General features: G+C 39.4%; 4 protein-coding genes across 4 annotated transcripts in view; 2 read left to right on the top strand and 2 right to left on the bottom strand.

The window, feature by feature from the left end:
* LOC125772044 (uncharacterized) overlaps window positions 1–12,356 on the top strand; it is a 72,702-nt gene extending 60,346 nt beyond the window's left edge. Inside the window, exons 7-9 of the mRNA XM_049443367.1 lie at window positions 7,410–7,531; window positions 9,955–10,124; window positions 10,190–12,356. Of these exons, the coding sequence (XP_049299324.1) occupies window positions 7,410–7,531; window positions 9,955–10,124; window positions 10,190–10,193 (296 nt within the window). The 3' untranslated portion in view covers window positions 10,194–12,356. The remainder of the gene's footprint in view (window positions 1–7,409; window positions 7,532–9,954; window positions 10,125–10,189) is intronic.
* Window positions 1–22,834, top strand: part of LOC125772037 (bifunctional heparan sulfate N-deacetylase/N-sulfotransferase) — a 670,071-nt gene that overhangs the window by 404,669 nt on the left and 242,568 nt on the right. The window lies entirely within an intron of this gene.
* On the bottom strand, window positions 12,432–18,009 carry LOC125772054 (uncharacterized). The gene is made up of 3 exons (XM_049443381.1): window positions 17,669–18,009; window positions 14,023–14,191; window positions 12,432–13,945 (listed from the first exon to the last, which is right to left on the bottom strand). The coding sequence occupies exons 1-3, from the start codon at window positions 17,687–17,689 to the stop codon at window positions 12,750–12,752; spliced, it is 1,386 nt and encodes a 461-aa protein (XP_049299338.1). The 5' UTR covers window positions 17,690–18,009; the 3' UTR covers window positions 12,432–12,749.
* Window positions 20,330–22,431, bottom strand: LOC125772074 (cuticle protein 8). Its single transcript, XM_049443429.1, has 3 exons — window positions 22,324–22,431; window positions 21,913–22,053; window positions 20,330–21,823 (listed from the first exon to the last, which is right to left on the bottom strand). The coding sequence occupies exons 1-3, from the start codon at window positions 22,327–22,329 to the stop codon at window positions 21,551–21,553; spliced, it is 420 nt and encodes a 139-aa protein (XP_049299386.1). The 5' UTR covers window positions 22,330–22,431; the 3' UTR covers window positions 20,330–21,550.

Below are 22,834 nucleotides of genomic sequence, written 5' to 3'. Positions count from 1 at the left end.
CGTACATTTGATCCAACCCTGTGTGCCCATCCCCCGTTTTCAAAGCTCTCTATACTGCCTCTTCCGACGGAACGACGACATTGTCCTCCTGCTGTTCTGCGTGTGTGTGTGTGCGTGTCGCCCTATACGTTCCTGTTCGGTGTTCCGAGTTTAGTTACCCGGCCATTAAATCATCCTGGAGGCCCCCGCTTCAGGGTTCGGGTTTTGCAATTCGAATTCAAGACCGAAACCTCCTGAATAATGCATCATTCCTTTTGCTCGGCAGCATCCGCATGCGAAATGTGTGTCCGTCGCGTCGGTACGCTCCGAGACCAAAAACCATGGCCACAGTCAATGCATTTTGTGTTGGGCTTACAACCCGTCCGTCCGCTGCTTGGGAAAAGGGTAATCAAGGATCCGCTTCGGCTGCGTTTGTTGTGAAGCTGGGGTTTGAGCTTTTCCGGAACATAAACCGTAAAGTTATTGCCTATCCGGTCGTCTTTGGAGGATAATAGACGAGAAGTGGTCGAATTGCTCAGTAACAATACATGTTGCTTAATTTGAATGCAGCCACTCTGCAATTCGAGAGTAGTTTCTGGGATATTTATTTACTCTTAAAATTGTTGGTTTTGGTCAAAATAATAAGTTTTAATTGGACCTCTTTAGAAAACCGAAACCAAGTAAATACTTTGGAAAAAACCCAATAAAGTACTACTAAAATTACCTTTTAACTCAATAAAAACAACGAGAAATTGAAGTACACTGGTAGACAGATGTATTTGTTCCACATTTACCCAGCGAGCGGTAGCATGTACAGATTTGCATAATTGATTTCACTCTCAGTTCACTCACCTGAAGCGCCGTCAAGTGGCACTTGTGCCTCGTCTCGACTCCTCCTGGACACCTTACCAAATTGATTTACAGCTGGGTAATTATTCACGCCTCATCCTGCTGCTTCGGGGCGTATGTGCCACGGGGAAAAGCTCTCACCTTTAGCAAACCGGGTCAGATGCACCGGATGAACAGATCGTGACGGAAATTAGTTCGTTTCAAAACACGAAACATTCAATCCATCTGTAACTGCCCGATGGTCAGTGCGATAGAGTTGTTGGTGCATCTCGGACGTGTGCGTTCCCTTTCTTGGACAGGGGTTTCTATAGGGTTGTGGATGAGAAGTAAAAATTATATTAAAAACAGACCAAATGACCAGGTACCAGTTCAATTGTTGTTTTAATTTCTTTTCTTTTAATAATTTCAAGCTACATAAGAAGCTACTACAAGCTACAAAAAGAAAACAGATTTTTTTTCAATCATAACTAAAATAGATGAAAATAGAAAATATACACATGTCGTCTCCGAAATACACAGTTTCTGTTGTAAGCGGATTTTGAAGTTCTTCTTCTTCTTCTAATTATGCGGGTTGTCTGAGACCTCCTATGTTCAATGAAACCTCAGTTGCACTGCCCATATTCAGAGGTTTATTCCTCCCTAAGTTTGCCTTCCGACTTCTGTGAGTCATATTGGCAAAAGATTTTGAAGTTTGACAGTTCGTTTTAATAGCAAATAAACGTTTTAAGCAAATAAGGTAAAAAAATGTTAACAGTGTCTTTTAATACAATCAAAAAATATTTGCAAATGTTTCCTTTAAAAATTTTTGAAAAAATCTGAATAAATCATGAGCAAAGAAGAAGTTGATTTTACAAATGTTAATTTTAAACGACATTGCAACGTGGTGCGACAAACGTGAAAATTGTGATACATAACAAATAAAGGCCCATTTTTTGTGGTTCTTTGAATAACGAAGTACCGAAAAAAGCTTAAACACCGTTTTCGTTATCACATTTTTAATGGTAATCATATTTTTTAAACTTGTATTAACTTAAAAAATGTACCGATAAATCAAATAACTACTTTAACTTTTTTAAATTTCACGATTAATTGCTAATACACGATCGTAATATATATTGTACCTCTTATGTAAAAGCTTCATTAAAAACTACTGAAATGACATTAATATGTGTTAATGAACTTGTAATAACAAATCATTAACTATCATCATTAAATCACACGTTAGAGCGAAAAAAAATCTACAAATATCTCAATTCAACAAACATCATAACCACTCACCCTGCACGCACTCACCTTACGCAGCACGACATTGCCAGCCTTACCGTGACATTTTTTTTCCGCTTTGCTGCGCAGAAAATTAGTGTCACTTTCAGTGCTGATAACTACACCGTGCACCCTTGCGGGCTGACGATCATCAACAGTGACAGCTGGCGGAATAGCTTAGCATAACTTAGACCCATACACTGTGCGCCATATCTATGTGCCGGGCATCCAATCGCCCGGGTGCTTGACACTGATTATCATTTTCGCCCTGGTTTGCCCAAGCCCCGGCCAGGACGCAATACCAACGCTGCCGGTGTGGTGTGGCCAATAAAAGGAGTGATAAATAGTTGGGTGTGTGTTTTTTTTCTTGCTTACCTTTTTTCTTAATTTTTTTGCTTGTTGTTCACACATCACAAGAACAAGCTCTCGTGCGGGGCGGGTGAGGAGTAGCCTGTAAACGCCTTCTATTGGATCGCTTCCAAAACAAAATGAAAAACAAGCGCTAGCTACCTGCCCGATACCTGGGCGCGAATGATCGTTAACATAATTATGCTAATTAAGTTTGCACTTTTGCAGCAAACATGGAGCAGCATTCTGCTACTGGTACTAGTAGTAAGCATGTCGCTTCAATATATTGTATCAAATGTCTTGATGGAATGCATTTTTGATGTGATAACAACTAATCAGCTGGTAGTGGTAATTAGTGATCATGGAGAATCAATTACAGTTTTCATGGTGATTTTACATATTTTTCACTTAATGCTTTGAGCGTAATTGATTAGAATTACGAATTAGAATTATTAGAATACACTTTTAAAGAGGTGAGAAAAAAATATTTTTAAAGAAAACATAAATTTCATCCAATTCACACCCCAACATTGTGGACAAAGAAACATTTTGCGAACGTGTTTTTTTTTTGCAATTGCAGTTACGTACAGCTTGATTGATCTGTTGCGTATCATGCAATTTGGTGACAGGTAGCGGTTCACGCACTTGACACGAGACAGCTTTATTGACGGTTGCATCGGCAGCGAAACAGCCGCACTGTTTTGCGTGCGCCCGAGGTTCGTCGCCTGTCACCGTTGAGATCGCCAGTGTCAACGATTTTACTGGTGCTCACGGACGGTTGGTTCAGTTGTTCAGGTGTTGCTTGACACTTTTATTTGTATATGTAGATACACACATTCATACGTCCGTCACGCAAATGTTCGCCAGTGGCAATGAGTATTGCGTTAAAAAAATAAAACAAAATAAATGTATTTTTAAAGAAACATCTACTTTTGGTTCGAGGGTTATTGATAATTCCAACTACACCGCCCGTGTTGATTGTTTTAACAAGAGTAAAGATGGTATATTTATTTACTTGAATTCACTTAATTTTAAATCTCAACTACTTTAAAACAAAAAATGCACAATACAAATTGAAATTTTATAGCAAATTCAAAAAATAGCCAAAGAGTAGGTTTTTTACTATAATTACTTCGATCGGCATTGTCTGGAAGGCGATTGTCTTTTTATGAATTAAAAAAACTCTTCCAATCATCTTTGATGCGATAAAACTGCGAAAGATTTTTCCATCATAAACGAACAACCTAAGAAAAAAACTTATAGCGAAGAAAAAACTTATAGAGAAGAAAAAAGAACTTCCTGCATTCAGATGCCATAAAACCTATCAATAGCTAGCCGTTGAAATCGATCTGTGTAAAATTACAAAATCGTTCCATCGCAACGTTGTAATTCCGGACGAGAATAGCAAACAACAAAAAAGGTCTGTTACTATAAGGGAATGAGAAACATTCCATGGTCAACGGATCATTGCACAGTGATCCATTTTTTTTTCTTACGGTAAAAATGTTAAGGAAAAACAGAAAACCTTCGTTTCCATTGGCTAAACGATGTAAAGCCGGAAGTATTAAAAAATAGCGTAAAATCATAAGCCTGTCCCGACGAGAATGATGCGGATTTTATGTGATTTTTTTTTGCTTTTCCTTGTCGGAGCAGTATCACCAGCCTGTCATTCGAAACGTTCGACGATCAAAAGAACGTAACATTCCCTGTGTCAAGTGGTCATCGTCGAGTAGAATGTAAGCGAACAGAAAAACAAAAAACTTGTTTCTGAAACAATTTCATTTTCCCTGAAGCTGAGTGAGGTATGGCGGTTTTTTTTTCTTCCACTGTTTTGTTTTTACTCCTCTAAGATAGGATGATTTTTTTTTATTTCCCAGCTGACACATCCCGTTGCGGCTAAGGCGAAACATAATGTACAGTTGAATGTTAAATAAATGCATTCAACGGTTAAGATTCACGTTCCAACCCAACAACGTACAACGTTGCAACGAGCTTCTTTTTTCTTTTGCTAAAACTTACGATAAATAAACACTCAAGATAAGGATAAGCAATGACATATTTATTTACTGCATAAAACTGCGAACATTTTCCACAAACTGTAAGCTCCGATAGAGCATCAACATTGTATGCTGATGTTCGCGTGCAGCACACGACAAGCGGAACAAGCAACGTTAAGCTCATTGCGCACAAGTTATTATCCTTTCGACGGACATCTGTCCCGTGGGGCCACATTTCCAATGGGACGGTGCCGTAGCACAGAAAACCCGAACTGTCCGGTCGGTGAAGGTCCGTACTTCGACTTCTGCTTCTTCAGATATTTATGAGCTCAATTTGACGGTACGCGTCGTCAGCGGGCGGATTGTGAAATCATGCACATAATTCGCTGTCAAAATGCACTGGCAACATTGTTGCATTCATCTCTGGCTGAGGAATGGTTAAATTCCCTTCCCAGCGTAAAGGGAATACAAGGAGAGGTTTTTGGCGTAGTGTACGGACGGATGTGTTGTAAATATGTTTCGATTTAACTTTTGGCAATGACAAAATGAGCTGTGACAAAATGGTACGCAAAACAAAAAAAAAAGTGTTTGCATTCCATCGGGCGGCTGTGCTCGTGCTTCAAGAAATGGTGCCAAGAATGTGTTTTACCGCAATTTTATGTACATTGATCGATTTAGGTAAATGTTTGTTGTTTTTTTTGTTGGTGGTACAGCATACTTTAAATAGGTTAACTATCATGCTTAATTATCAACAAATGTACAGGAAATATCTAAATATCTGTATGATATGAAATAAAATAAATAATCAAATATTTTACTAAAAATTGAAATGCAACAAAAAGAATGATGCTTGCATAATTGAAATTTTTTTACGATCATAAAAATGAAAACTATTAATAGAATAGAAATCCAATATTTTCTTTTCCAAGTTGTAATCTAAAATATTATTTAAGGTCTATGAAAAATTTTACGATGCAATATATCCGTATGAAAAAATTACGGAAAATTTACGTGCTGTTGCGTAAATTATGCACAAGAATATGTAAATTACGATTATGAATCTCACGATATGTGTTCGATGTTGTTCCATCTTCATCGTTGGGAAAAGTGTTTTGAATTTTTATGGTTGTTTATAGATGGAATTTGATGGTACTATATAGATGGAAATTTCCCGGGATATAGTAGGGAATACCTCCCAGCTCGAATAAATTATATTTCAGTTTGATTATCCAATAATTTCAAGCAATGCGATCTGGCCGTTCTTTACGAATAAATTAATGAAGATGATATTTGCAGTATTACGGTTTGCAGTATTACACCCATTTAAACATGACGATTGAAAATGGCCTTACATCATTTTTTCCTACAGAAAATAGACTTACATATTTAAAGAGCAAATAAGAAGGAATAAGAAGGGCTTCATAAAGGTTATTGCCCAGCCCAACAAAAAAAGAAGATTAAGAATATTTTCCAAGACAACTTAACGCTAAATAAACTTGTTTCACTCAGGGTAACCATCGGTGCAACTGGATTTTAGACAGGAATTTAAATGTTCTTGTTACATTACTGGTTTTCAAGATATTTAGCAATTTGTTTAGCTTTTTTTCGCAGGCAAATGAACCACCGGATTTAAATTATTAATTTTTGTCAACCGTAATGCTTTAGAACCTCATGGACAGGTTTAATTATTTCCATTTGCCATTAAAACTTGATTTTAATTTCTGTACCATAAATTAGGCGCAAACGTACGATCATGTTTAGGCATTTAAATTAATTTTCATCATCATCCCTTCTCGTGTTTTTTTTATTTGGATTATAATAACCAGCTGTGGCATATTAATCTTACGGGATAATATACAACCAACAGCGTAAAGAGGTGCATGACGATAAAATGTGATATAAAATAATTTTTTTGTCAAAATCCTACACTACACGTTTGATGCAAAGTGGTTAGATGTAGCACTTTGTGTTGCAGTGAAGAAGGTAGCCGGAGCGAGGAGGAGAGAGACAGTACGTGAAACACACGAAAAGTAAAAAATATACATCTACACACATAAAACACCATTAAAACCCATTTTAATGACCACACTACGTCTAAAGTAAAAATAAAATTCAGTCGTAAAAATATTGACAGCAAAATGGCAAAATAGCAAGTAGCTTTGCTGCGTTCCCGGACTTGAAATATCCGTCGCGGTCGGTTTCGGCCTGCCACCGAAGATCGAAGGCGAAGATCTAAGACGGAGCGGATATGCGCACAAGGAAACGCACACACACACACACTCACATTCAATTCCACCGTCGTCGCGATCGTATTTGGCCACTCGGATTGCACCTTTATCTCCTTCACCCTTCAAAAACCACCCCCTCAATTCCCACCCTTCTCCACCGCATCTAGTTACGAACCGTTACCGGATGGTCACAAAAGGGCCCGGGTCTGGAAATTATGTCTACAATCTACAGTCCGAGCATAAATTAAATGATCGTGCCGTAAAATTTTGCCCGCGTCTGCCCGTCGGGCTGCAATCCGAACCTGCCGGAATGTGCGGAATGGTTTGGAATACGGTCTTGAAGGGTGGATAGGGGGTGGAGGGTGGGGGGGTGAACGGGACGTAGTGGCGGGCTATCCTCCAATCGCAGGATGCGCCATAAACTTTCAACCACCAACCAAATTGCCTTTTAATTGGGATCTCTTCCTCGTCGTCACCCCCTCCCGGTTACCCTTGGCTGACCGCCATTTTTTGGTGTGGATCGTTTGAAGGCAATATTTCCCTTTCCTTTGCCATTGCACTCTGTTGTGGTTATTTGCCGTTCCGGATGCTTCAACAACTGCAACAAACCAAACAGACGGAAACTGTATGCACCCAAATACAAGACAAAAAAAATAAGAAGCTCCAAAAACGTATTACTAAAATGTCTCTTTTGTTGCCTTTTTCGCTCTTGCTTTCTTTCCCGCTCTCTCGCTCAACGCAACAGAAGCCGCCACATGTGAGACGATCAAGTGCAAGGATCGGCAGCACTGTCTAACGGATCTGAAAACGCATAAACCGCGGTGTGTCAGCTGCAGCTACAAATGTCCCCGAACGAAACGCCAGCAGGTAAGTGTCGTATCACTGTATTTCCTTCTACTTTCGTTTCGTTTTTTTTTTATTTTCTTCATTTTTTTGTCCTTTCTTGTATCTGCTTCTTGATTTCATGATTTGTTCTGTCGATGAAATGCAACCCGTGATTGATGCATTCTGTCTGCACCCGAACGATTCGAGCCAAAGTTCCGTGTGTCTGTATCGGTCTGGCGATAAAAAGGGGAGCTGGTTGGTGGATTATAAGCAAAATACAATCATTCAGTCTCCGCGCCATCTCTTTACCATTTTTCCCCTCTCCTTCTCTCCCTACTCCTCCTTCTCCTCCCCCCTCTCCCTTACTATCTCCTCTTCTCCACAGTAAAAACTCCTAACTCGATTGTAAACAAAAATGCAAATTTCATCTGCTCCGAACCAAGCATTTGCTAGCGTACCCTCCACATATTAATCCCTTTTCCCCGTGTAACGGCAGCCACGCAGAATCGTGGCTCGATTGCCTAATGCATTCGGCCTGCCGATCGTATCGATTGCTGCCCCAAAACGGAACCATTATTCCCACACCGTGGCACTCTCGTGCACGCTCGAATCGATTTGTCCGATTGCTTTTCAATGAGCGTCCATTATGCTTTCAATCGAATTTGGCGTTTCGTCTTTTGCAAAAGACGTTTTTTTAGCTTCGATTTTTTCCCCTGGCCGTTTCCTCTACCCCTCCAATCCACCATCGCCCAGGATGCATAGCATACCTGGTAAGGTGAGCCATGTAAAGTGTGCACAATCGAAGAGGCGCTTCAAAGCGTTAGTCCTAAGATCCTTGTCAATGCAATTGGGCGTGATCATAATTCATGGCTTCTCCAAGGGTATCTTTTTTTTCTTGTTACTCTCCTATGACCGAAACGCAATGCGTACATATTTGCATGCCAGTGCAAAAAGAAAAAAAAGCGAGGAAACCGTACGGGTCTGTCTGGTTCGGTTTTCATCACACAATCGAAGAGTATTTCCTTCCATACAATCCACACACGTCAACATTGCTGGTACGTTAAAAGATCCCGAAAAAAAATCTGTCTTTGCCCGCAGAAATGTTTCGCAGATTCTTTTTTTTTTTGTTAAACCTTTCCTTCTTCCTTTTTCTTCAGCCACATTCCCTTTCCTTCTTCCTACGTTTTTGCTATAGCATGTCATTTATTGCAACCTAACCGCCGATACGGTTGCACGGACTGGCGGGCAATAAAAGAAAAACACTCGCAAATATTCACACACAGACAGAGCAACAGACAGTGCCTGTGTATTTATGGGGCAAAATATGCGCAAAACCCGAATGTAGACACCTGCTGCGCCGGTTTGGCGATTGATTGCATCGCAGATGCATCACGATCCGTCGCTGGTTGCACGCTGATAGACGGCGACATTGATGGAAATATTGGAAAGTGTTGCGGGCTTTTTTTGTTGTTGTGAGTTTTTTTTTTTTTGAGATCGAGATTTATGTATCTTGGGAACGATTTTTTTTGTACTACTTTGTCTTGTATGGGAAAATTTTTGCTGTATGGTAAATAGATTTATGGTGTCGTTTTTTTATTCAAATGAATTTTGATTTTTTATGGCTAGTTTAGCTCATATAAGGTAGTATTGGACCAAGTTCATAGGGCAGAGAAGTATCTGCATACTGTAAAAAATAATACAGTTAATACTAATATTAACTAAATAAAGATACGACCTTGATACAACCTGTTGCCAAATGGTACCAGTTCTGACATTTTTTCTTTTTCGAAAAACATAATAACATAAATAAAAAACCATAAATAAAGTCCTTTTTTTTAAATCAGTTTTTTAACCATCAATCAAACATGAAAATGGTAGAAATATGGTGCTTGGAATTCTCTGTACCATCCTCAATTTAATTGAAAATCGAAATCCCATCGAAATCAAAACGCAAATCCCAGAATTCTAGGAGATCTAATGAAGGTGAAGGTCATCAACACTATCGCTCTCTTTCAAATTGCACATCGTGAATAGTTCTAATGGCCTACCCAATCGAGATTAACAATTCTGAGATCCTGAGAGATCATTGGAAATCTCATTCATTTTCAAAATACTTTGAAAGTCAATATATCACAGACATAAATTAGTGCATGGTCTATAATTGTTTTTCACATTCACAGGTGTTTAGAATGGGGAAGTTCTTTGGGGATATGTTAGAATACATGCTGTGCAGGTACCACTGTTTGTATGTCCACAATTTTGGTTGCAGATTCGATAACGTCCGACCCAAGGATTTCTGACTACTGCTTTAACAATTCAATTTAACGTGTTCAGTATGACATGGACTGGATAGATAGATGACTTTGTTATGAAAAAAGTGTTTATAGTTTGAGTTTATCAGACCTTTCAGTTCCTAAGATCTCACCTCAATATTGTGTTTTTCTCCTCCTCCTTTTTCTTTCCAGGGCTACGGTAAAGCGTACCGGGAAGCCAAAAATTATTCATTCAACGATCACATCAAGCTGTGCGGTACCAACAATCGAACATATCACTCCTGGTGCCACATGCAAAAAGATTCCTGCACGACAGGATTTTACATCGACATCCAACATAGCGGCTCATGCGCTTTTGGAAGGTATGTACTATACGGTTGTTAAAACAAAGATTGTGTAAATCATTTGTTTTCTTCTCCTTTCGCAGATAAAAAAAACCCACCAAATACTGGATTGGAATAGAAGCTGATGATTTACACCAGATCTGTCGAAAATACTGTTCCAGTAAGATAACTCTGTACCGTTGTTCAATTTATGGATGATGCAGATATACTGAAGAAAGATACAGTAAGACAGAGAAACAAAGATTACACAGAGAAAGATAAAGAAAGATAACGAAAATGGAAGAATTTTAGACAAGGTGTAAAGATATACTTATCAAAGGTACATATTTAACTGTAAATTCAAAACAATCGCAGTAGAAAAGCACACATTACCGAGCATTTTTTTATTTATGAATCAATCCGTCTCTTGTCGTTAAGTTATTTATTTGCAAATCACAACCGAATAGTAGCGTGTAGGTGCATCTTAACAGTAAAGCACTACAATTAGTTGGTTGTACATACGAGAGAGAAAAAAATGGGTAGAAATTGTAGTTTATGTAGTTTAGCTCAGCAAACTACAAATAGATCAGTAAGCGTAGATATATTTAACATTATCCTTTCTCAGCATCCCTCTTCCCTTCCAGCTCTCCTACAACTTACTACCCTGCAACCCACCCGAGAAGGTTATGATTTTAATAGCTTTAGTAACTGTTTGTTTGTTTTTTCCCTTCGAATTTCGAGCACTATTTATTGTACCTTATATGGTTGGCTGCATCCAAGCCCAACCGTAAGCAACCTGACGAAGGCGAAGTAGTGAAAATCACTGATCGATTGTCGATAGGATTTCCTAGGAATCAAAACCAAAAACATAAAAGAAACAAAAAGGAAACAACATCCAACAACACGATGTACTTTAATTGCTATCTAATTGATAAAATTAATCATCTTTTACAAATTTTAAACAAATGTCTGAAAGTTAAAACTGGCCGTGGTCCAGCTTGTGTATAGAAAGGTGCAAAATTAAGCTAAAAAAGAAAATAATAAACCAAGGGAAATTATGTTTTTTGCTTACGGGCAGTATAATCAATTTCTCGTAACAAAAATGGAGCAATTCGTTGTATACATACAAAAAAGACAAATCAATGCACCGTAGCCGTTCTATTCCTTGTGCCACCATAAAAATAAACAATCATTATACCATGTGGGACTTTGCAAGAGATCACAAACGCAAAGACTTTTTTAAGTGTGAATTTAGTCGGTTTCTTCAGTGGTTAAGCGTTGGAGTAGTAGAAAATTTCAAGTTTGTCAAAATGGACCCTTTTCCCACAGATCACAGCAGTATTGGGGTGTAGTGGAAAACAAAAACAAAAAAGAAACACACACAATTTTAAAACAGATATAAACAAAATACAACAAAAGATAAGAAAAACTCTTAAAATAGTAGAACAATTGCATGTCGGTGGTGCAGTGATTTTAAGGCTAACTGAGTGCAGCAAACATGAGTTTATCAATGGGAAAAAGCAAGCAACATTTCATCCCAACAAATAAAGGTAATACGATCTTTCCTGTTTTTCGTAGTTAAAAGAGTACGTGTAAACATAACAGCGGTATTAAAATTTGACTGATTTTTAGACAACAACAAAAAAGATTGAAGAAACAACTCTTTTACCCCTAGTGCATAATCGAGCAGAGTGCAAAGCATGTACCACTACAAAACATTAGGCGAATGGTTCGTATATATCTAAGTAGCGGCGCTATCTGTTTGTTGGGTATTAGTGAAAATACTTTTTACAGAAGAAGAACAACTGCAACACAATATATATGGCAAATTTATTGCATCTCCTTGTTGGTAGAACAATTTAGTAAAAAGATCAGTTAGCAACCTTTTAATGTTCATCTGCCGTAGACTAATTCATACATTCTAATAACTTACCCCCATGTAGCATTTGATTTGAATGCAAAGTACGTAATCCAGTATAAACTTTGCAACACACAAACACAACAAAACAAACAAAAATTATTAGTAAGATAAACTAATTGCCCGCGCAAAATTGCACTGCATAGACAAATGGTACATTAACTTCAGAATTATTGCAGTAAACAATACGATAATATTAAAAGAAAAAGTCAATTTTAAACTTCAAACCCCAGTAGAAAGCAGAACAGGCATGTCAAAACAAATGCAAAGAAAGTAGCAAACATACCCTTAAAAGAAACGAACAAAAAAAACTCTAGTAAAATAAATGTTTATTCATGTTGATAAAATTACAAGTTGATCTTCAAGCCTTGACGATGTTTCTATTTGTGATGGGTTTTATTCCGTTGTTTTGGTTGGAAGGCTTTTGCCCCGAGGTGAGTTATGAAATTATTCTTCATACATACAAATCATGTTTATCGATTTATGTTTCTTATCAATAGTGATCTCAATTTAACTTTTAATTGTTTTATTTACTGCATTAGTAGTTAAATTTATCTTTTTCTCGATAATTTTAAAGATTTGTTCTTTAAAACAACGTAGAGCATTCAAAGAAATCTAAGAAAACGGTACTTTGCATACCTTTAGGCGAATTGTTTTAAGCCTTCGCTGATCTTAATTCGGTACGGTAATAAATAGTTAGTCAATAAATATTGTATCAGTCGAGCCTGTTGGGTACAAAAACCCAACTATTCGCTGTCCGGTACATCTTTCAGTGTCATTTCTGTGACCGTTTCCGGTGTGGTTGCAGTGCCCACACCGTACACTACCTGTCTCTTTCGATTCTCGAGAAAATCATCAAACCAATCCATCCCGTCGCGGGTTTTTATCTTGTTGCGTTTCTTCGTCGTACCGGTTAGCTTTCGGCGTCTCGTCGTTGGCACGTACTGTCCATTCATCATCATCGATCCCATCGAACTGGGTCCGGTAATAGGCATATCGCCCAACACATTCGTTGGTCTGTTTGATGACAGGATCTGCTGATGTGGGACCTGTTGCTGAAAGCCATATCCACCAGGTACGAATTGTTGCTGGCCAGGAATGGTTATCGGTACACGATTTTGTCCAATCCAGTTACCGAATCCCTGTGGCACTAGCTGTTGAAAAGAGTTCTGAGCCCCGTTGAAGAAGTTCCCAAATCCGGATCCCGGTCCTTGCTGTTGGAAGTTACCCTGAATGCTATTGGCTAGCTGGTCGAGGGGATACTGCTGTGGTAGAACCTGGGGAAAGGAGGACTGCAGATTTTGGTACAGATTGTACGGGTTCAGATTTGCCGGCAGCTGGCCGATAAAGTTGGAGAACACATTCGGCGGTGCATCGTACAGTGGAACATTCTGCGATGGGTGTTGAGGGTGATGCTGAGGATGGTGCTGGTGTAGATGAGGAGGAGGTGGTGCGAACGGTGCATTAGGAATGCCGTACGGATATTGTACTAAACCTTGCCCTGGGCTATACTGCTGATCGCGTATATGTCCCAGTATTGCCGCTGCGTACTGAGGATCGATAACGCCCGGATCGAGCATGGGATTGTACGTGGGATTCAGATTGATATGCTGCTGTTGCTGCAGTGCGGCTGCCACTGCCGGGTTAATGGTGCTTGCTTGATGATCGTACGCAGGAAAGTAGCGATCCTGTGAACCAGGTCCGGAAGGAGCAGGCGCCGGGAAGGATGCTACCGTTTGTCCGTTGGCTCGCTTTATTTCCGTTTTTGCCCTGTAGCCATCTTCATCTGCAACAAAGCTGGTAATGATTACCGATCCATCCGGTTGCATATAGCCGTACGAACCACGTACGGTACCGTTGTTCAGCTTCTCTTCATCACGGAACTGCACATTGCCACTCTTTGGGTCCTCAATTTCATACCCAAATGCATATGTTCCAGGACCTGAGAGAAAAACGTATCAATAAACAGCTCTTTTAAAGACCATGTTTTCATGTATAGCCGCGTGCATCATTTATTACCATAAGGATCAATAAAGTTGTACATTGGACTTTCCAACGATTGAACGCGTTGCGTGATCGGTGCGTAGTCAGGATAGTTGCGTATCAGCTTTGCTGTTCGCTGTTGTTGTTTGAGCGGTGCATCATCAATTGCATAAGCGCAGGCGTATAACGCTAGCAGCAGTAGCGCCTGTAAGGTAGATACGAATAGAAATAATTTCACAAACGTGTGATGAATTCTTCCGTTTAAGGGGGTAGTACAAGTTTTACTAATTGTTTTTATCTTTAAAATATATTAGAGTTAAAAGTTATAACCGGAAAAATGAAACAGAGTTACAGCTCTCCAATTGCTTAAAACTATAATTGCAAATCCATCGAAACCTATTTTTGACATTTGTGACATTGTAACGAATTCAAAAGAGTTTGAAAAGGGTAAATTTTTATAATTAACAAAGTTCTTTTAAAATTTTGTATCGTCATAAAGAAAATATACGTACGATGCCAGGAAATTTGTTTTGAATTATAGACAAAATATTGATAATGTTAGCAAAGGTAAACAGTCTGTCCGAAACCGATAAATCCGGTTGTTCGTTGCTAGCGCTGTCTCATCGAAGGCGGTGAGGAAGTCCAAAGGAGTTCAAAGCAGCGTTAGAGCGATGACCGCAGAGGACAACCCAGGAATTTAAAAAAGGATATAAGTGCGTGTCAAGGCGAGTAGTTTCAGAGCTGAGATGCAACTAATAAAAAAGGACATAAAACATATTCATTTCATTTTTACCATACATGCATAGTTAACCTAAATCTTTGTTAGACCCGAAAATCATCGCTAAGGAGTACAACCTGCTTAACTGGAATTATTTTCAACAATTCTATTGTAAAAAAGTGCCAGAGCAAATTTTCAGTTATTATATAAACTTACATAGACTATATTCTATATAATTATTTCTTTGTATTGAATTCCAATACTTATTACACCCAATGCATAAATGAATTCCAGAACGTCATGCCGGCCATTTCTAGCTTATTAGAATTATTTTTACCATGTAACCATATAGGCAGTCCTACCTATCATTAAACCTTCTAAATTCTAAACAATATTCCACGTTGTTGGGTGTGTGAATCGATTAAATTATTTGTTTACGTTTGCAAACAAACAAAACATTCTTTTTTAACGAATCTTAAATCTTTATAAATATGGTATATAATAACCATTTTGTATAATCGAAATAATAGTTTTATCATATTATTTTCCCATCAAACTTACTACGATAAATTATACCGAATGAAACATTTTATAAATCAAACCACATGGACCATGTTCGAAACGGCACCTAGCATCAATTAAAACGCTAACTTTAATTTAATACAGTGAATGCGCCATAACTGCCATTTATCTAAATACAATATAAGGCCATCAAAATAAACTTCGATATACCGCATGCTATTCACAACGTGAGATAATGTATTATCTCCAATTTTAATAAACATTATCACATTAAATTATCATACATTTTCCAAACGAAAATATCGTTTAGCATTGTTTCTTGTACCTTCTCAATGATATTCCTCTTCCGCAAAGTTTTGACACACACACATTTTCGCATGGTAACAATCTGATTAATTGAACAACTGTCCACTTTCATCCAGGACAGTTTACGAGATCGTTTTTCTTCCTCAATTGATGACATCGGCATCATATTCCAATTAAAGTATCGCTTGATCTGCCACGATGATCTGATGCTGAGTGCTCTCAACGGCCAGAAATGATATATAAAATGAGCAGAAACGTAAAAAAATATACACCCCCGAAAAAGACACACTTGAGAGTCAATTTACAGACATCTCATCTGCCGCTCAAGTGATCGCGGTCGCGTGTAGGTTGGTGCCCAGTGTTTCACCGAATCCAATTCCGATTCAACTCAATCCACCCACTGCACACATTGACCCGGGGCAGTGTCATTTAGTGCGGGGAGGAGGTTTCTTTCTTATTCTCACACCCAAATCTTGCTGCGCGGCATCTGCTTTAGGAGTTGTACGAAGAGCAAGCTACGAAACGTGTCCATTTGGTAGCCAATGCAGTCGGGTCAGGACGTTCACAGGTAACTGTTAGAATTTTGTCCACAACCCCATTCACGGGAACAGCTTTCACAGCGGGTTGCAACTGCACCCGTGAATGCATCCGTACCAACCACATCGTAGTTGGGGGTGGGTTGATCGCTCAATTCTTAATTAAATTTCGTATGTATCGTTTGGTCGCCGTACTGACAGACAGCCCGCGAAAGGTGAACGAACTTGCGCAAATGAAGAAAGGAAGCGTGAATGAAGGCGTGCTCATTTTTCGTGGTAGTCTTCATCTCAGACAATGTGGACCTGGTTCATTACGAGTATCCATGCTGAGCAGTAGGTGCTTAGTAGTAAAGCAAACCTGTTCTAGGAACTTAAATATAGGCCATGATCCCAAAATGGACATTCAGCCGCTTTGACCACCGTCTATGGAAGCTAATGGTTTTGCTAGACAAACTTCCCCTAGAATCACACCCCTCTCAGAGGGGGAGAGAATATGATTTAGCGCTGGTGTGTATGTAAGAACACCATCATCCTTCGTCAGCTTGTAGAATAAAACAGATCATACTGCAAATTACCACGCTCGTTAAGATGTTCTAATCCGCAATTATAATCGACTTAGAGCTGTGCGCATCGTTACAGACGGGATTTGAAAATCAAATATTTTGAACGATTTCCATCCGGATGTGAAGTAAATAATGCCATAATAATGTTTGCTGAGGTCGTTTCTCCTGCCTACTGATGATTACGATTCGATTTATCTTATCGAAGAAATAAAACTTTTATGATCTATTATATTGCTTCTTCAGATTTTCTTTAATCCAAATTTAGTTTGCATAATTATGCCGTTTCAGGTTAACTTTATTGTTTGTTGATGAAGTGTTAAACGTTAGTCATACGGCTGTCCTAATGGAAATAAATAAAACGTGCTAAACATTTTACTGCTAAGATAGCTACTTTATGTTCGGCGACATTTGCTAGACCTTATGTAAATGATTTGCCCTTTTTTTCTTGCATCTATAATTTCGTAGTTTAACAAAGCTTAGCTCATTGTCATCAATACTTCAGAAGAAAAATAACACTTTCAAAGATTCAAAAATTGAAAAAAAATTAAAATAACTCTTTAGCGAATTAAAAATTGTATCAACACTTCGAAATGAAACGATGTATCGCGTAAAAAGGCGATTTTAGCTTCAGAACTACTGGACCAGTCAATTTCACTGGAACGCTTTATTTTCATCACAATATTTTTTGTTTACCAAAAGGTATTTGAAACATGAGTGTTACATATTCTATAGTATGATCTCTAATAAAAAATAAAATATACTTCAACTCATCGAAATTGTTTAAAAATCAACCAAAAATGGAAAACGCTTAAAACGCTTGGTAGTTTTAGTGTTAAACAGCAGATTGAGGGTATTAGTTATGTACCACTTCATGTCAACCCCACTGTATCATTAATTTCTTTAGAATTTTGAAAACTTTTATGACAATAATTGCTTTACATAAATTTGCACTTATCAGCAATTGATCACAAACATTTATTCTCACTACTTTTGTAAATGTATTCGACTGTCTTAACTATAATTTTATCATAACTCACGCGATATTTCACCCTCATCATGCCAGCAACTAAACTGATGCGTTATTGTGTTCCAATTTTGTTCTGTCCACTCGTGTTCACAACACTTTCTGTTACCCCTTTACAGCATCAACCGTAACAGCTCGTAATTTACACAATTATTCACACCATCCAATTTGCTCTCGCGTTGCCTTCCACTGCTGCACAGCTTCACTCACTTCCCGTTAGCGGAAGCTTCTACTTCCTATCGAATGATCGCTCAGACTGATCTGCAACCAAGGTTTGTTGTGTGTATTTATAAAAATTTTTGGCAGTTCGTCAACAATCCAAACAACTTTCCGCACATACTAACACGCCTGCACACACACGTCTACCCTTCTACGCACAGCTTTACCCATGTGTCCCGTGTGTCCCATTAAAAAGCCACTGTAAATGGACGAGTTTAGAGGTGGCGTCCATTCAAAACAAGCGAAAGCGAGCTCTGCAAATTCATGCCCGATTGCTCTTTCTTCTACTGCCGGGTTGTTTAACGTTGTGGTAAGGTGTGGAAATCAAAGGAAAGCATTCTTTGCAGATCACATACCGTGCGCACAAATCTTGACAGTTGACAAATTGCAAAACTTTCTGACGAACGGCGATAAAATGACGCGCAAAATAATGGCGGACTTATTGGGCAGTGTGAGAACTTTTCCACCAAAAAAAAGTGGCACGATAACGTACTCTATTTGGCTAAAGGGGTTTTCTTTTTTTTCGCGTAATGACAAGTATTTTATATTTATGTGGTCACCGAGATCATTGCGATCGTTAAATTATGTTTTTTGAAGAGGTTTACCGTGTTTGACGGCGTAACGAGAAAAGCAAACTTAAACAACACTCTTCAACACACTTGAGATTATGTCATTTAAAAGAAGTATCATTAATATACCGGAATAAGAGAGTTCTTTCCCACGAGACTGGCGCTTTGATTCGTTTCTGCTCTTTTAAAAAAACACATTTGTCAACCAAAGCTCGATCGTGAAACCGATACCGGTGGGCGTAACGTTCGGTCATCACGTGCCCCGGGCATTGGAAAGCATGCAACTGCATTTTGCCGATGTCGGAAGCTGAACCGGTATCCTTTGCCTTTTCTTTACCCTGTTTGCCGCGGTACCGTTTTAAGCGACAGTATGACAAATGTAAACGGTGCGTGTGCCTTTTCTTCTACCTGCTCCAACACAATTTGGGTAGAACAATGCTAAGTGATGAGTCCGCTAAGCGGTTGAAAGGTTTAGTGTGAAATTAATAAGACAAAATCGTACCATCTTGCAGTACGGCGAGAGGCTTAAGCTTTTTTTATGTACCTAAAGATGACTCATTGCTAGTCAGAAATGAGCACGTACTTATTTATGATCCTGCTACATGGGATGTAAATGTCAAACAATGCTAGCATTATTGTGGTGTGCAATTAAAATTTCCTACTTCCTGGATGGTTGGGATTTTTTTTATCCAAATCTAGGACAAATGTCTTTACGTTGTCTGTCAGATGGGTCAGATAACTTTCATCTAGACAAATGATTCATAGCTAATTCTTAACGCTGAGATAAGGTGTGGTAACGGCTTCTGAACCTAGCCTGAGTGACATACCTTAGTTGAAGGAATAAACAAAACCAAAAATGCTGGACGACGTCACCCTCGACGACACTTTCGCTTAATTTTTTGCGCCATTTAAGGGCGCAAACTCAACTACTGTTGAGTGTCGCTTAACTTTCTCCATAAATAGGTATGTTGAAGGTTGCTATAAATATAGCTATAATTGTTATTCTGAAAATGTTGAGAAAACAAAAATTGTGCAATAGCAATTCTCTCATTGGATCGATTCAGAATCTTTTCAATACGTTCGTAAGTAATCCCTTTGCTGCAACTTCCAGATCTCCAGATATCCAGATCTCCTTGTATTTCGATCTGTTGTACTATTTTATCAAAAAAAGTGTGATAATGGATATTGAAAGTAGTCATCCGTGTAACTGTTCACAAATTATTTTGAAGAGTTCCATGTTTTTATCTCTGTCTGTGTTACAATTAGCTTTTAACTTAATGCAGTCGTATAGGATAACGACTGGTTAACTTCAAAATATCATCAACAATTGTTTACTGAAGCATTTGTAGAGCAGAATGTAGAAGTTTCTTCCAGTGATCTAGCAACGAGGCTACGAACTATTTCTCTGGATCACTCAATAGTTGTTTCGGTTTGGAAGGCATTTAAAGTTCTTGGTCCTATAGGTATTTTTTCGTCTCTAACTCCTCCCGAAGAATTTCGATCTACTCCGAACTCATTTCTCTAGTCTGTTCCTCTTAAAGCAAAGAATTGATCCAGCGAAGATCTGGAGTTAAGCTGGAGTTAGGAGTTGATGAAGAATTTGTATTTTTATCCTTAGTTGTGAGTAATTCTAAAAATCGTAATGCATCCCGAATCGACAACAAAGGTTACTGGAGTTATTTAAATCTGCCTCTGGATGGACAGAGAGTTTACTTTTTTTTAGCATTGGGATTCTACACCATTACCAATTCGGAAATTGTCCTTTGAATATGAGTTTTGGATAATCGATTTGAATGATAAAATTTTTGAGAGTTTTTAATTTTGGCAATGTTTCAAGAGATTTCTTTCATTTTGAAGCGTTAAAAATTATTATTTAAGTCAAATAATTTTATATAAAAAAAAACATTGATTGGTTTTTATTCATTATTTACAGTTTCGATACTTGCAACTGGTTTCACATGGATGTAAATGATTGCTTCGCTTCGTTGTTTATTTTTGCATTCTTTCTACTTCTTCTTTTTTTTGGCTCTGCACCCCTTCCATCCCGAACCGCAACAAACTTGCGGTGGGAGAAAAGAAGTAACACGATTTTCGTGCATTTCACTGCCAACGGATTGGGGAAAGCGCCCGACTCTATAAGGACGGTAGACCCTGCATTGTGCAGCGAAAAGAAAAACAGCAAATAGTAACACATTGGTAGTAAGTAAGTAAGTAAGTAAGTTATAGTAGCAGTAACAGATCACAGAGAGATAGAGTGTGTGTGTTTGTGTGTAATATCGAGTTCCATACGCGGGAGGTACGCTTCGTACGTGGGGCACTTCATCATTTAGCACCCCTGTTTTCGAAGGGTAAAAGATCATTGGAAGGTTTTGGTTGGTCCCACACACACCGCGCACATCGGTGCACAAAACAGACCGGAAAGGCCGGAGAAATAAAGAAACCGTAAGGAAGGATGGAAACGATTCGAAGGGTTCGTCACCTACGTGCCACACGATCGAATCGGGTTTCGAAGCAGAAGCTTACAAAACAAAGCTCCATGCTAACGGGGCATGTGTGGCAAATTGCAGACATCTAGGCGTATCGTTATTCACCACAAAACTGCGCTCTAAAATTCGAATCGTTCGTAAATCCGTACACAGGTGTGGCAAACACGCGTAGCAAAACTGTGAGCTGAGCGCTCATTTATATCCATTGGTTCCCTTGGATCGCAAATCATCAAATGAAAAATGCTCGATGTACGTCTTGGTTTTGGATTGGTTTGGATTCCGTCCTGTGTTTTTTTTTGCTTGCGGCACCAAACCGAAACCAATTAGAACCCAGCCGGGGAGTACCCGGGGGGAGTTTGTGTATAGTGAGTCACTACGCTACATCCTTCCTTCGTATTAAACCTGCTTTCGTTGGTCTTCGTTCTACGCGGAGACAGTGAGTGAGTGAGAGTTGGTGTGACTACGATTTCTAGCAGAAGTGGATAAATTGGCTTGAGTTGGATGAGTGTTTGTCTGGTGGACGCAGAGGAAAAAAGAACTGGAGCAGCATCAGTATCAATTCTTCAACTTTCCAGGATCTCTCCCCTTCGCAATCCACACGATGCCCGAACCGAGGGCGGCTTAGTGCACGTAGTGGCTCAGGACTGGGGCCGGAGCGTAGTGGGCAACTGGGGCAGCGACGACCTTGTGGGCAACCGGGGCAGACTTGTGGACGACTGCGTTGAATCCGTTGTGGTCATCAGCGGTATAGTCGACGGTGCGCACCGAACCATCGGGCTCAACCAGCGAGTACTGGCCCTTCACGACATCACCGTCGCGTTCCTCAGCCTGCGACTTGATGTCACCGGTATGCGGGTCCTTAATTCCGTAGTTGAACGAGTACTTCGGGTAGGCCTGGTCACGACACGGGAAACCACACCGGTTAGCTTATCTGTCTTTTGGCTAGCCTCCTTTCGTGGGGTGTTGCGACTCCAATTACTTACCACTGGCTCGGCAACGACGTGCTTCAGCACCGGAGCATGTACTGCAACCGGAGCGTGGACGAGAGCGGGAGCACCATAGTGACCGTATTCAATCGGCGATGCACTGACGGCAACGGCAAGCAGAGCAATGGCAACGAAGCACTACAAGTATAAATCAAAAACCGAAAACCCATTTAGCATCATCGAAGCTTGCACTGTATCACGTAAGTCTTAAATTAAAATAAACTTTGCTAATAACAAAAAAAACTAAAACACTTAAAAACTTAAATCAAAGATCACACTCGATTCAAGTTCTTCATGAGCTGATCCACGATTGAATTCTATTCCCCAGTTAGAATTCTTCTCCCCTATATTCACTGTTTATTCACACTGCATTTTTTTTATGTTCACTTCAAACCACACTAACCGTACCTTCATGTTTGGAGGATGTTTTGTACTGTAAAACTGTACTGTGAAGAAATAAGTGTGTCTGTACTTTGCTGTGACACTTCGGTGAGAACCAAAACTGAACTGATGCCGACTGCTATGGCCAAAACGTCTTTTATACCGAAATTCAACTCCGAACGCCAAGAATGGCTTTCATGGTAACGAGCCGTAAGGACAGGTGGGAGGAAAAATAGGGAGGGTGGAGGTGATCTTCGCTCATGTTTCTCGATCGAACATGTCGCATAAACCGCCGGGAGGCTGTACAGTGCTCCTACCCTCGCTAGGGTGAAAAATCGCTTCTACTGCTGCCATGAGAAGGGATCCATCTGACGAAGTGAGAGAGAGAGAGGAGAGTGGGAGAGGTGGCTAGAAGAAGAGTAGTGCAAGAGGGGCCATTGGGCAAACAGAAAATCCAAACACTCCCACGAACCATCAAGCGAGCGCAGGGTCCTTAAAGGGGTTGGTTGGCCGGGTGGGATCGCGAAAAAGGAACTCA

The sequence above is a fragment of the Anopheles funestus genome, chromosome 3RL, assembly GCF_943734845.2.
Source record: "Anopheles funestus chromosome 3RL, idAnoFuneDA-416_04, whole genome shotgun sequence".
Lineage (NCBI taxonomy): Eukaryota > Metazoa > Arthropoda > Insecta > Diptera > Culicidae > Anopheles > Anopheles funestus.
The sequence above is the reverse complement of the archived record's forward strand: the minus strand, read 5'-3'. Positions and strand labels throughout refer to the sequence as shown.